We start from the raw sequence: 14,957 nt of genomic DNA, 5'->3' as shown, positions 1-14,957 counted from the left end.
ACCAAAGGAGCCATAAATGGCAGAGAGGAGGCTTTGGAATAAGCATAAACATTTCACAGTCACAGCCGCTGCTTCTCGTACAGCATTGCCTTATAATACGGGTGCAGACATACAAATTACTGCTCTATGTCCCTGTGGCCAATTATGCATGGTGTAGTTTTACTTTCATCACTCCAACTCCTTACATTTTTGGTTTTAAGGCAATGCCAGGCTATAGGCTTTTAAACAGTTTCTGTTTTAGAATGGAATTCAATTTTACATACACTAAATTAATGTTTTATTAGGTTAGTGAACCTTTCCATGCTTCTCTTATTTTGCAAAGACACTTGTGAGTCAGAAAGAGGATGCTATATTGCTATGGCTTTTAGATTCTGTGACAGTGTAAGGGGAAATGTCAGACGAGAAGACAAAATATCCAACAAAAAAACTCATCATTATGATCTGTGGGAATCAATAAGGGTAAAACATATGAATCTAGCAGAAGAATGCAATATGCAATTTTTTTCCCAGTATGCATTACTGTAGATCACAAAGCAAATGGACATTTTACTACCCTTGTGGGAACTTTTTCATGCTGGTCACAAAGTTTTCATGTGCTTTTAGCCTTGCGGGTTCAGCCTGCAGTTTTATCCTTCCAGAGTAGCCGCTAAACAATGGCATCTTTAATAGGGCTACTATTGTACTATTCTATTGGATGGGAAATTGTGGTAATAAAGTTATTTCCTTAAACTTTTCATAATTCTGCCTTAAATTATCAAGGTATACCGGTCCTTCAAGGCCCTGCATAGTGTACTAAAAGATTCACAAGACTCACAAGAACAGCAAATTCTGGCAAGGTGATCAGTAATAGTAGAGGCCATGGCCAAGGAACACCCAACTACAATGTAATAGTTGAACCCTAGACAAACTAAAATACCAAAGCATCACTAAGTAGATTGTTCAGAATAACACACATCTAGTGAAACATAACACACTTGCAAAATCCTTAGATTTTCTGTATTTGCAAACCCCAACACATGAGGAAAATGAGAGAGATTTCCCCACACCCTGGGCCCCAGTTTATCACATTACCTTTTGTTACGGTGGAAATCCACTCATTAACAACATCTTGTGTGCATTAAACATGTAACGCTCACGTTATATCTGTTTAAACCTGGCAAGCCTAGAGTGGTAATAAATCCTACATTTAACCCCATGAAAACTCACTGTATCATCATTGCTGGGCTACCCTGATGAACACTTTGGTAATATTAGGCTAGCCAGCTGTTGGTCTCTAGTTACCAAACTAGCATGCACTGGCAATGTTGGCTGTTAGGCTTTCTGAGCATTGTAGTTAAGCTAAAGCTGAAGATCCACAGATGATTTAATCATAGGTATACTTGAATCTGCATGTTTTAGGCTGATGCCACATGTGGCGTTTTTACGCTGCGTGTTTTCTCAGCCCAAAAACGCTGCACAAGCCACACAGCCCCTGACTATGGCGTTTTTCAGCCTAGTACTGGTGATGTAGCAAATCCCGTTTCCCATGGTGTTAATAGTGCGAAATAGTATACATAGGAATAGCTTGCTGTGCAAATAACAGCGTATTTTGGCAAACGCTTGAAAAATCTGTGGTAAGGCGTTTTCTAGCATATTTACACATTGTTATTTCTATGGATGATGATATCGTGCGTTTTTCAGCCGCCGAGAGAATTAGAAAATACGCAACGTAAAAACGCCACGTGTGGCATCAGCCTTAGCAATAACATGTAGCTAGAAAAGCCTTCTCTATTGGAGAATCGTTCTCTTATGTCAATAATCTCCATCTCTCTCTCGGGTCGTTTTACTGCACCCTTGTCTCCAGTCTTGGAACCGGACCTAATAGCTGACCTCATACCATGTTACAGTACAGTTGGGGCAGTGTATACAATCACAAATCAATGATCCCTAATGTCATCTGCAACGGGTCATCCCATTCTTTTAAGGGTTAAAAAAAAGGAAAGACAAATCTATAAAGAATAATACAATAATAGTGGAAATGTTTAACTAGAACTAATTTAATTTTCACTTGCACAAAAGTGCACATTGGCCAAGCATTAGGTTAACTTGCTAAAATTACTGTCTATTCCTCCCTTTAGGAATAGAATAAATCCGTAAATATCAATTAAAAAAAACAAAGTGAACAATATGAATACAAAATAAATACTTGTGTTTGCAGGACTACATCTTTGTATTGTGTATCTGTAATAATAATAATTAGGTTTATACAGTGACAGCATCCATAGAGGTTTTCTAATGCAATGTACCCCTTTAAGAAGCTAAACCAAGGCTTTCCGGGGGCCGCAATTTTTCATTACAGGCTGTTATACAAAAATCTATTTATCACTTTGAGGTATTTCTAGCCTAATTAGATTAAAGCCCTTGAGCCTTAACCAGGAAACTAGAAATGCCGAAGAACTTGGATTCCCCTTGCCTAAGGCACAACAGAACATTCCTTAATATTGTCTTACTAATGGAACTTTGACCCGTCAACCCTTGTATGGTATAGTGATCATTTTTATATTGGGGGATCTTGTACTAAACCAGTAGTGTGCCTGTTCCTTGGTAATACAAATTACAACACTTTTATTTGTATGACAATATCATTATTTTTCTTTCTTTTCCCTAACGGTGGCCATACATTGAAAGATCTGCTCATATGGGGAAGTCACCAAACGAGTGGACCTATCACTGATATACCCACCTTGAGGTGGGAGATATTGGAATGATCCTATCATTTGGGCCGGGACAGTATGTCATCTGTAGACATCTATGAGCCTAGTACACTAGGGGGGCGATTTACTAATCCACGAACGGATCGAAAGCGTCCGATGCGTTTTCTTCGTAATGAACGGTATTTTGCGGGGTTTTTTCGTCGCTGGTGCGACTTTTTCGTAAATTGACGCAACTTTTTCGTAGCTGTCGTGAAAAAATCAGAAAGGTTTGCCCGCCGTTTTACTAGCGCTCAATACGGAAAAGTTGCGACAATTCGTGCAAATCGTAATGGCTACGAAAAAGTCGCGACAATTCGCGCAAGTCGTAACGGCAACGAAAAAAATCGCAAAAAATACAAAAAAAGTCGCAAAATGTTCGTTTCCAATGCGATTTTTTCCCATTCGTGATTCGGATTCGTGGATTCGTAAATCAGCCCCTAGAAGTTTCCTAGTGAGTAATCCACTTTCCACTAGTCCTCATCCTGCCTGGAAACTGAAAATAAATATGGTGTGGGCGCCATTAAGATTGCAATTGGATGATGTATCTGATCACATTGCATGTTTCCCGGCATCACGTTCACCCTCCCTCCCTGAGATTGACTTGCGGGATCCGGCTGCTGTGCTAGCTTCCCCTCTTTTCACTGATGTTGGCCATCACACACGTGACGCACACATGCAACAACATTACGGAGGGGCAGGCCTAATAAAAGGCACAATATCAGGCCTGAAGCATGAGCCAACGCACAATGCAATTAATAATGTAAATATACCATTAAACATTTTGACTTTATTAAGTGATGTTTTAGCTTGCATGTTTATGGCAATGTATTTAGCAATAACACTTACATTTCAGTGCATACTAAAGCCCTAGTAAATACCTTGCATATAGCACATAGAGTTTTACTTTCAGAGACCATATGCAAAGTTTATTTTGATTTAGCATTGGCCAAATCTGTTGCACATTTAAAGCTTTCATTGACATTCCAAGAAATAAAATGGCAACTCCAAGCACTTTAATATTAGCACCCTTTTCTTTACAATTGCCCTTGAGCTTTTTGTACTTTGAAGATATGATGTTTATGGCCAAAGACATGGTTATTCTTTGTTGCTTCTTACAGGGCCCCCCACCTCTATTAGTGTTACCCAGGGCTGTTTGAGAGTGCATGCTCGCTTCCCTAAGCAGCCTGTTAAATAGGAACCAAACATATAGGGCCATAAATATGGAACTTTTGTACAATAGACATTTACAGACTTTGCTTTAAATGAATTCCTCATGGTTAGAAGCCTGCCATCTCCATAAAGATAATAACAGCTTTGGTCTTGAAACCTTTGGAGATACAGCACAAGATATAATAAATGTCAGCTTTGTGTATCTGTTAATGTGACCAGGGTTGCATATGCACTGCAGCCATGAGTAGCTGCCTCCTTCCCACTGCCTTTAGGCAGCTTTTGGGTTTTACTTATCATTTGTTTAAGTAACATTTCTATAAGCAGTGTCTTGCAAGCATGTGCAACCATTATGGCTGCAATATTATACAGAACAGTATAAAAATGCTGCTATATGTATAGTTTTAAATACATTCATTAAAAATGATTAATGCAAACATATAAATCCTTTAAAGAGGCAATCAAGTTAAAATGAGGGACTCTTTGGTGATCTGTGTCAGCCACTTCTATAGTTGTGAATAGGAAATCTGCCATCTGCTGTAGGTTGTTTGTTCTACACATTTGACAGGCGTAATGGTGCAATGCCCAGGAAAACCAGCCTCGCTTAGACAGGGCTTGGGCCCACGTGCTTATTTTGGCCTCCCTTTTTGTTCTTAAACATCCGATCACCCCCTAATTAATCAACAATTGGTTAATAACACTTCTCTCTACTGAGGATGTACTGAATGTTTACTTTTTGGCCAATTAGTAAATCAGATCTTCAAATTCATATCCAACATTGGTTGTTAAAATAAAACTATGGCTAATATAAGCAACAAGTTATTTTCATTAGTCCAGAGTAAAAGATTACATGAAAACAATGGAAATTGGCTGAATCCTTTCATCCTCCCATTTGTCACTGCTGTCTTATCCTTGGCACCTTTATAATACATTTTTTTTTCCATGGGAAAAACCGAATGCTTTGTATACATGGGGTGCCTCCAGTCCCTCATTCCTGGTAGTCACGTTGTTTCCCATCTGTTTTCTTGCACGTTATAATGAAATAGAGCCAGTTAGGCACATATTAAGGGGTCATTCACCTTTGAGTTAAATTCATTTAAGATCAGCAGCTCTTCAGTTTAGAATTTCTGCAGCTATCTGGTTGCTAGGGTCCAAATGACATTAGCAACAAGGGAGCAACTGGAATGAGAGGCTGATATATGAATAGGGGCTGAATATAAAAATAAGGGTCAGTGACCCCCATGTGAAAGCTAGAAAGTTGTAGAAGAAGAAGACAAATAATTCAAAAACTACAAAAATGAAGACCAATTAAAAAGATGCTTAGAATTGGCCATTCTATAACATATTAAGAGGCCTATTTATTATGCTGTGTAAAACGAAGTTCACGAAAAAACTGTGTAAAATAAATACACTGTTATTTTGTGTAAATTCCGGTGGAAGAGAAAATGTTTAAAAAATTACGCTGTTTTTAGGTAGCGAAGCCTGGTGATGTGTGGCAAATTTTGTCACAGTTTTTTACAGAGTATCCCCTCAAAGTTAATTTAAAGGTCAACTATCTCCTTAAAATACAATCTGCTTAAGTACAATATTATATAAAAATGTAATGCCCAGGTGAGTTTTAGTGGGCAGCATTTTATAATGCAGTGAAGTTCATTGTCTGACCATTGTGCCTTTCCTACTAGATCTGTACTGCACACTGGAAGTGGATTCATTTGGCTATTTTGTCAGCAAAGCTAAAACCAGGGTGTTCCGGGATACTACTGAGCCTGAGTGGAATGAGGTAAGAGAACTAAAGCAACTGCCCTGGTTAAAATATTGTGTTCATAAATGCTACTCTAGTTTGTATAACTAAGCTGCTGTGTAGCCATGGGAGCACACATTCATGTTGAAATAGGCACTTGTACCTGTAAACATTATTTCTCAACAGTGGTCTGGCTGCCACCGTCAGGTCTGCCATATCCCATGAACCCCTATAGGAAGCAGTAATCAGCGGGTAGGGGCAACCACAGCTCCAATGGAAAACAACGGCAGTCAAAACTCCTGATATAAAGGTTGCCATACATGCTGCAATTACCATCTTTCCCCACAACCATTGGTCTGGGAATCTGACGACTCAGTATTAACATTACAATGTTTGGGCACCTTCAAAGACATCATTTTCAGTCCTGCCCCATCTATGAGGCGACTGATATCCAAGGCTTTGGTTGTCTAGTCTCCCACCATACGTGGACTGATTAGTGTTTTGTTTCCTACGATAATATTGGTGAGTGTATGGCCCCCTTAAGCCTAACATCATCTAGTCCAATCTAATAGGCCCGATTCTACAGCTTCTGGTCTTGCACAGACACCCCAGAATAGCAAGGACTAAATCCACTGTCATTTTAATGATTTATCTAATCTCTAGATAAAATCCCCATAAAGTTTCCTCTCTTTCTTGTTTTTTGTAGGAGTTTGAAATTGAGCTGGAAGGGTCCCAGTGTCTCAGAATTCTCTGCTATGAGAAATGCTACGATAAAAGCAAGTTAAACAAGGACAACAATGAAATCGTAGACAAAATCATGGGCAAAGGACAGATCCAGGTAATGATATTGACAGCAAGCAATTTTCATATTTTATTCGATACCTAATGTGTTTTCATGCTAACGTGAGCTCCAACAACATCTGATCTCGGTGTGAGGCCAGAGGCTCAGTATTTAATGCATATTAAGCAAATACATACTTGAGAGGTTTGCTGCAGGAAGCTTATGGTACAGAACAAAACTCATTATATAGTGGAACAGTGATTGCTACAAGCATTATGGCTTATGTAATCTCCAGAAGTTGCTGCCAGAATTCCAGATATTGCTGTGTATCATTTGCCTTTGCAGTCAGCATGGAGTCACACCATATGGCACACAGGGTATTGTCCACTGTATCACGCCTTTTAGTACTGCATTCACTGCTAGTGGTATATATCCATTACCTGTTATAGTAAGTCATCCATAGCTAAAAAATGAATTAATGGTGACTGTGTCTAATATAGTCCCGGACTGGGATTCAAAATAGGCCCTGGCATTTCAAGTACACAGAGGCCCAAACAGCCCCCACCAGCCCAATAAATAGTGACTGTTTATGGCAACTTACAGCAGTCCCTCTGGCATTTGCCAGAACCCACAGTTTCAACTGGAGTTGAAACCACAAGTTTTTGCAGATTTTAAATCTCATTGGATTTCATATTTGACTTCTCGGTTTCCTCTTTTTTATATTCAGATCTTAAAATCATGTAGTGATTGTTTCTTTCTTAGAATCTTTAGCTGAGGGTTTGCTTTGGCCCGGAAGTCAGTGAGGCTAATGGAGCCAGAGATATAAAACATGAGGCACTGCCAACACTATTTCTCACTAGCTCATTTCTCTGTATGTAGGTCACTCCTTGTTCATTACCGATGTGTAAAGGCCCAGTGCCTTCAAAATCTCTGTGAAATCTTGGCATTATTGATTAGGGAGCTTTATGAATTATATGTGAGATGAGAATGACACATAACAGGATCCATAGCAATGTCGGTCATTTCCTTTGCTAAGTAACGAGGTGTGATTTGTACCTCTGTCATAAATGTGTCAGTGCCGGGGCTCCTGGTCGCAGGCAGAATGGATTTCCTTACATAAGGGGCTGTCAGTGGAGAGAAGTGATAGTAATGCTTAACCATTACAGCGCCAGCAGCTGGCCCATAATACCCCTTATTCTGTGAAATGTGCACTATTAGTGAAAGTCCGTTTTCATTTCCCTGATGTAATAATGCCGTAGGATGCACAGTAGTGCTCCATGTGTATATGCTCCAGTGGTGATGGGATGTGTAAAATAAGCAGGAGTAGGCAGGATTCTAATTACTTTTCTACTGTGTCGTTTTACTTCCCCGCTGCACTGGGGTCTTCAGGGAGAAAGCAGGAATGTAGTGCAGTTAATTCCTTCCTTCCCCTAAACGCAGATATATTGTTCATCATCACTGGTACCCCCCTTGCAAGGCCTCCTTCATATCCTTTATAATTGCACCTCTCTAGCTTGACCCCAGTTCAGGGGGGGAGGAGGAGGAGGAGGAGGAAAGAGCTCATTCCCTGCACCATTAATAAAGAAGGGGTTGGTATTTTATTGCATCTCTTTCTCAGCGTGATGCTGACAGTATATGGTAGTTGACATTAAAAATAGTTTATGGCACATTTTCCAAAGCCCTTGAGATTCCTCCACACAGACCTGGATCTAAGTTTTTCTCGATTTATTTTTAATCTTGTACAGCGAGGCATATTAAAGTAGGATAGAATACACGGGACCTCAGCGAGCACTGACTTTTTCTTTTCATACAAACTGTGCCATTCAGTAGAACATTTCTACATCTTTTTCAGGTTTGGTCATCCAGCCTGTGTATTTCATTACTGCCATGCATGTAGCAGGCTACTTAGGGCTCCCTAACCACCACTGCAGACTTTCAGCCCATCTCATCCATTGCCTGAAAGGCAAGCAAGCAGGTCATAGACTGGCACACGCTATGCTGGAGCACTGGCTTCATTGGCCTCCCTACATAGGTTTGTGTAGGTTTATGTTTATAACAGGGCAGGGGTTCAGGCATATTCTAAATAAGCATCTTTTGTGTTGATGGGAGACATGCAGAAAAGTGTTTTTTTTTTCTATTTTGACCTTGGTTTGAATTGCAAAAAAAGCTTAAGCTCTTGCCCTTTTAGTGTGGCCATTGACTTCCTACATGCATCCTGATGTAGCCTTTATGCTAGCCAGCACAGGGTGACATTAACTTGCCCTGTAACAGTATAGTAGAGATTTAGGATACATCTGCAAACCCGTTATTCAGAAAGCTTCGAATTATAGAAACCCCATCTCCCATTTTAATCAAATATTTCACATTTTTAAAAATGATTTCCTATTTCTCTGTAATAATGAAACAGTACCTTATACTCCGTCCCAACTCAGATAATTATAATTAATCCTTATTTGAGGCAATACAATCCTATTGGATTTATTTAATGTTTAAGTGATTTTTGTTTGGTAAACTTTAGGCATGGTGATGTGAAATTATAGAAAGACCAGGTACAGGTATATCCAGAAAACACCAGGTACTGATCATTCTGGATAACAGGTCCCATACCTGTACTTACACCCATAGCTTCTGATCAATTCTATATAAGAAAGCAGAGACTTCAACATTACACCCACACTTTAGTCATTCTTTTTTTTATCCCAGGGCTGCTATAAAAACTGGGTAAGGCTAATGTCCTATGGGGAGATTTAGTCGCTGCAATTTTTAACAAGCGATTACTGGAGATTTTCACAATGGAGCAATTCTATTTCCCTCAAATCCAGGTGTCATATTCCCCGCCCACAATTAGAAATTACATTCAGTGCGATGGGGAAATCGTAGCGACTTCCCGCTCAGTGGGTTTTACTTTCAGCAATTCCAATAGTTTTGAATGACAGTGCTTTCCATGTACAATCGCTCAAAAAAGGCTCTCATAGTGATATAGAGCGATAAGCGATTTGAAGTAGTATTGTCTGTTTAGGTAGATTTATATTCTTCTCTATGTAGAGAAAAAACGAGTGACTTGTTGGTGGAACTCACTTTTTAAAAATCGCAGCGACCAATCTCTCCGTGGGACATTAGCCTTAGAGGCAAAAATATGCCAGATAAAGTAAAAATGCCAGTAACATTGCATGAGAAAGTTTGCTGTCCTGAGTTTCTGGCTAAATCAGAATGTTCCCAGGCCTCTCAACAGTCCGTTCCCTTAAATAGGTTTTTGTTAAGGGCAGCGTATACTCAGCTTTATTTTTGTTATTATAACATGAATGTGGGGAGTGAAACCTGTCTCTTTACCACGTGTGATCTGATACTGTACCGGGTGCTCTCCGTGAGCATGTTCTAATGTCTCCAGCTCTATAATGTGTCTATATGTATGTATGTATGTATGTATATCTGTATTTATAAAGCGCTACTTATATAATACATTAATATAAACAGGGGGGTATTAAGATAATAGATAAATACAAAGTATTACAATAAGCACAAATAAATAAAATATAGAATTGTAATAAAATAAGAGTCAAAGACACAAGAGGATGGAGGTCCCTGCCCCGTAGTAGAGCTTACAGTCTAGATATTTATTTGCACATATGAGGGGTGTCGAACCCTGGACAAAAGTGATTCACTATAAGCCAGTTATGTGACTTTATAGAAGGGTGGTAGTATCCTGTGAGTAATGTGGCTATGTCTGTTTTAGAATTAAACTCAGGCTAATATTTTATGATTGACACTTTAGTTATCCTAGTTACAGTGGTCACAGACTTTAACTGATATCCAATAGTTTCATCCATGTAGCCTTTATAAATCTAGGAAATCAAGGGGCAATTGTGGGCCTCATGGGAATGCTGGAAATAGCAATGGCTCATTTCAACTTCTACGGGAAGCTTTAGCAATATCCCTTAGCCTGCGACCATTATACTGGGGTACTTGTGGCACCTCCCAAGACATACATTGCAAGAATTGTGCTGCTACTCCTTATGCCTTTTGTACGGGAAGCTGCCCCACACAGGGGCAAAGAGCACTTTTTAGAAGCACACAAAGGAATTCACTAAACCCTGACACTTGGACACTTTTTATTTTTTTCTGTCTTGGGACTGTTGTCCCAAAATGTCAATATGCCACCATTATCATTATCAGCCTTTTATTAATAGTATGCCCTGGATACCAGCGGTCATATAAATTTCCTGGGGCCAGGGCCTGTTTGTATATCTGTATGTGTTACTGTATTACCCTTTTCTTATTGTGCCTTATGTATACATAATAATAACTGTGCAGGGAAAACTACCGGTTCTCTATATTAGGAGTCTCAGTGACCGGCTCTGCTAATGATGCTGCACTGTGTGTGGATGTACCTTAGGGTTATTAATTGGGTTACTCAATGGTCATGTGACATCACTCATTTCCATCTGTCAGCCTGCTAACGCTTCCCTATTACATTGCACCCTTGGTATCTAATTATACTAGCCTTTCTTCATCCATACCATTATCTTCTCATGCCAGCCCTTCAAATAATGCTGATTGCTGCTTGCTTCATTAGAGCTGTAAAATGAACCGACTAGGCCTAATGTGCTTCCACTTGGCTCCATAGTCCTGGATATGGCACGTTATGCTTCACATCACACACTAAAACCAAGAGCTCAAGAAATTCTCAAAATATGTCCCTTTATAGCTTCCACCTTTTCTTACACCCCAAGAACTGGAGAGAGATTTAGTTACCTCTTGTTCCTTTTGGCTCTGTTGCTTCCTCTCGATAACATTGCAAAATAACAAAGAATGTTAATTACTGCAAGAAGTAAGGCAATAGGGCTAACGCACAATATGGTAACAATTTGCTTGTTCCTGCCTTTATATGCAGCGCTTTGCTTCCCTACTGTAAATGGGAACGGATTCTAGGGTAGATCCTGTAACCTTCGCTTTAAACTGGTAGTTCACCCTTAAATGAACTTTAAGTTTGATGTAGACACTGATATTCTGCAATTTGCAATTGCTGAAAAGCAAGGCAAAATACATTAGTTAGTTACCCTGTGTTTTATTGGTATTTATCATGTCTGGGGTCAGCAAAACGGATGGATGATTGTAAAAGTATGGAGACTTGAGAATCCCTATTGCTAAAGTAACAGGAAAACTTGCAGGTACTAAGCCAATCATTTTATATTTACTGTAATAACTGTGCCAATGTGAAACATCCATGTCTGTGTGTGAGGCCAGTCTGGCCCTTTTATTCACTTTGCCTTTTGTTCACTTTGCCTCTTGTTCTGCCGTCTTGCCCTTGCCAGTTATGTTTAGTGCCCCATGTTGTCTCGCCCACTGGCAGGATGGTGCCTAACAGTATAATTTTCAGCCCTTAGAGAGGAAAATGGCATGGTTACTTAGTCAGGTACGCTGACCCCGATAGGTCATTTCACAAGTACTTTTAAATATATATATACATAATGTAACAGTCTGTAGCACCGACTACTTTCTTATGCAGGTTTGGAAAATAATGTGAATGTATGAGTCTGACACAGGAATGGGCTGGACTGCTAGGACAAGCAAGAGCAGGTTAGGGATGGGGGGCCCTTGAAATGGCAGCCCCCAGACACCCCTTACTCTGGCAATATGTGGATTCTGGAAATTGCCAGAGGGGCTGCTGTAAGACACCATAAACACTCATTATATAGATCACAATGGGCAGCTGGGGGGCTTTTTATAATCCCAGGCCTGATTATTTGCAAGGTGTTTTTAGGGCTCTTCAATACCATGGGGCAGATTTGTATTAATGGAGTAAACAAGTCACATTGTTCTAACTGGTCATGTTTTCGCTCTGTGGTGGTAAATGAGTATGTTCTCCCCATGTCTGTGTAAGTTTCCTTCACATACTCCAGTTCGTGTTATGATATGAAACTTAGATTGCAAGCTCCATTTAAATAAGGATTGAGATGAATGATGAGCAGTCCCTTGTGGACGTGCCTGTGCTATGTAGTTATAGGATAATAAATAATGCTTGTTACTTGCCCGTTAGTCATTTTAGTCTTGATACTTCAGTCCTCTCATATGGCTTTTTTATCTTACAAATATAAATATGGGTGTCCATTTTAATCATATTTCGGAAGGCATTGAATTCAGTGTTTCCTAATCCTTGTGCTGGAATGTTAATGCTCTGCGGGGTTTAGGGAAGGACATTCTATTTGCTGCCCATTAAGCCTACTCTGGTTATTTTTCTAACAAATGTAGTTAACAAAGCATCTACTCCTGTGTCCCTGTATCCATATGAATAGCAACATTAGTGACTGAATAAGGGAAAAATAAACAGATCTCATATCCTTGCCCATTCTTACCATAAAAGCACGGCCTTTAGGTAACCAGTAACTAGACCAGGCTATTCCCTGAAACAGCTGGCAGCTAGATGGTTTTGTAATGTATGAAAACAAGAGTGGTCCAATGCATTCCATTACAAATCATCATCCCACAAGCATTCTGCCATTAATATAATTACTGGAGGGCAATGCCCATAACAATCCATAGATCCTACCAGGCACCTATACACTGGCAGAGCATGTTGGCAAAAGCCAGTTGAGGGTATAACCTGCACGTGCCTTTAAACTGGTTGTTCCATAGTCAGAGGCATCTCTGGTATTTTGTTTCTGACATGTCCCTGGCTAAAGGTGGCCATAGCGAATGGATCTCGCCAAGCGAGTGGATCTTCTCCCAATAGCCCAATATCAGGCTAATCTCATTTGGCCCTGGGGCCAAACTTTGGAGTTAGAACAGTGGGTATGGGCGCCCCATCGGTTCAGGGACCCTATCAACAAACTGATGCGGCCCCCGATCTGACGAAAAATCAAACATGCCCGATCGAGATCTTCCCGATTTCAGGTCAGATATCGGTCGGGCAGGCCCATCATTAGTGCCCATACTTGGGACCTTAATAGTAAACTAAAGGTGGCCATACACAGGCAAATTTAAGCTGCCAATCCAAGTCCTTTAGACCAATTTGGCAGGTTGTCTGCCCATGTATGATTGATATCTGGCCAAAAATCTCCCAGGTGTTGATCAGGCGGCTTTGATTTTCCTGTCGGATCGGGGACTGCATTGGCTCATTGATGCTGTCTATAGTCCCACAACCCCTACACTTGTTAGTGTAATTTGATTGTTTGGCCCTAATGACAAACAATCAAACTAGCTCAATATTACAAACCGTAGATGGGCATATTGGGAGTGAATCATAACGTGTATGGCCACCTTAACTTGAGAAGTATCTTGTGAGTGGATCACTAGAAAGATTCCCATTCAGAAAGATGCTTGTGTGGCTCTGGTTTGAATGGATCTCAAATACTTTTTGCCAGGAAAATGGATATATTTCTAAAAATCTCACTCTATATAAGAGCTTCATGTTTTTTCATTAAGATCAAATTAGTTTTGCATTGTGATGTTCTGTGCCACAGAGGTTTATTGTGCTATACAAGTCAATCGCTGCGTGAGGCTTAAGTCCTGCTAAGCTCAAACAAATCAGTGTTCCCATTTCAGCCGTGCGTCGGTTGATTCCTGACAGCAGAACAGTAACGTAATGCTGCTTCTTTGTTCTTAGGCGATATTACAAAAATGTTTTGTGCTACATGAAAATATGCATAACCGCATCTACAGTGTTCTATAAAAGTTAAACACTATCTGGGTATTATTACTTACCAAGCACGGGTTGCCCTTTACTTGCCTTTATCTGCCATGGCTGGCCCTGGCTCAAATGGGACATGGGAGTCTGGAATTAAAAGCAGATGTGGCTTACGGGAATTTTGTTTTGTGCAACAGAAAAATATGAGCCCCCCTCTTTTCTCTTTTATTGTGCCATTTGTCCCCTCTCCCAGCTGCAAAACAGCCCCCACTAGCGATACACACAATAGTTGGCTCCTACAGTATGTTGCATGTTCCTGCTCTGGTGTTGAGTTTTATTTATATATATTGGAAAGTTATTTTACTCTCCCAGCAGCATATGATAGTAATTCATCTGCAAGTTGTGTCCATAGGCATCCGTTGAGCTGGATGGTACTGTATCTAGAGAGCAATTGCACCACAACCTGAGTGTGTGCTTTGTCTTTTCTTCCTTTGCAGTGAGTACAGGAATGGCTTTAAATACAAATCTCCTTGTGTTCTTGTCAGTCATTTATATCCGAGTTGCAACGGCTAAGAGAATTAGGGTTTTGTTAAGGGGATAATTTCACCATACAAACATTTTTTCTGTCTATAAACCTGGTTCACCTTTTAATTCGATTTTAGTTTGTTGTAGGATGGATATATTTGTGCAGATTTTAAACTGCCATTTGAGTAGTGATGTATCCCAAAACCAGATGGTAAGGCTAGATTCTCTTTTTTGAATATTACAAGTTTATCTTTCTGTTTAGGGCCTTATTTATTTAATTCATTATTCTGATAAAGAGTAAATCTCCCTCCTAGCCCCAGTGAGCCCACATTGCCTCAGGACTACATTACACTGCATTGGGGCAGCAGTGCCTCAGAGTCCATTGTT

At 40.0% G+C, this 14,957-nt stretch overlaps 1 protein-coding gene across 6 annotated transcripts in view; it reads left to right on the top strand.

Moving 5' to 3' along the window:
• The window catches only part of abr (ABR, RhoGEF and GTPase activating protein), a 215,730-nt gene that overhangs the window by 171,165 nt on the left and 29,608 nt on the right, over positions 1-14,957 (top strand). For all 6 annotated transcript variants that reach the window (XM_012957245.3, XM_012957246.3, XM_012957248.3 and 3 more), the window contains 2 exons: positions 5,582-5,679; positions 6,347-6,478. In XM_012957245.3, the coding sequence (XP_012812699.1) occupies positions 5,582-5,679; positions 6,347-6,478 (230 nt within the window). The remainder of the gene's footprint in view (positions 1-5,581; positions 5,680-6,346; positions 6,479-14,957) is intronic.

Source organism: Xenopus tropicalis, chromosome 2, assembly GCF_000004195.4.
Source record: "Xenopus tropicalis strain Nigerian chromosome 2, UCB_Xtro_10.0, whole genome shotgun sequence".
Taxonomy (NCBI): domain Eukaryota; kingdom Metazoa; phylum Chordata; class Amphibia; order Anura; family Pipidae; genus Xenopus; species Xenopus tropicalis.
Note: the sequence above shows the minus strand (reverse complement) of the source record. Positions and strands in the feature narration are given on the sequence as shown.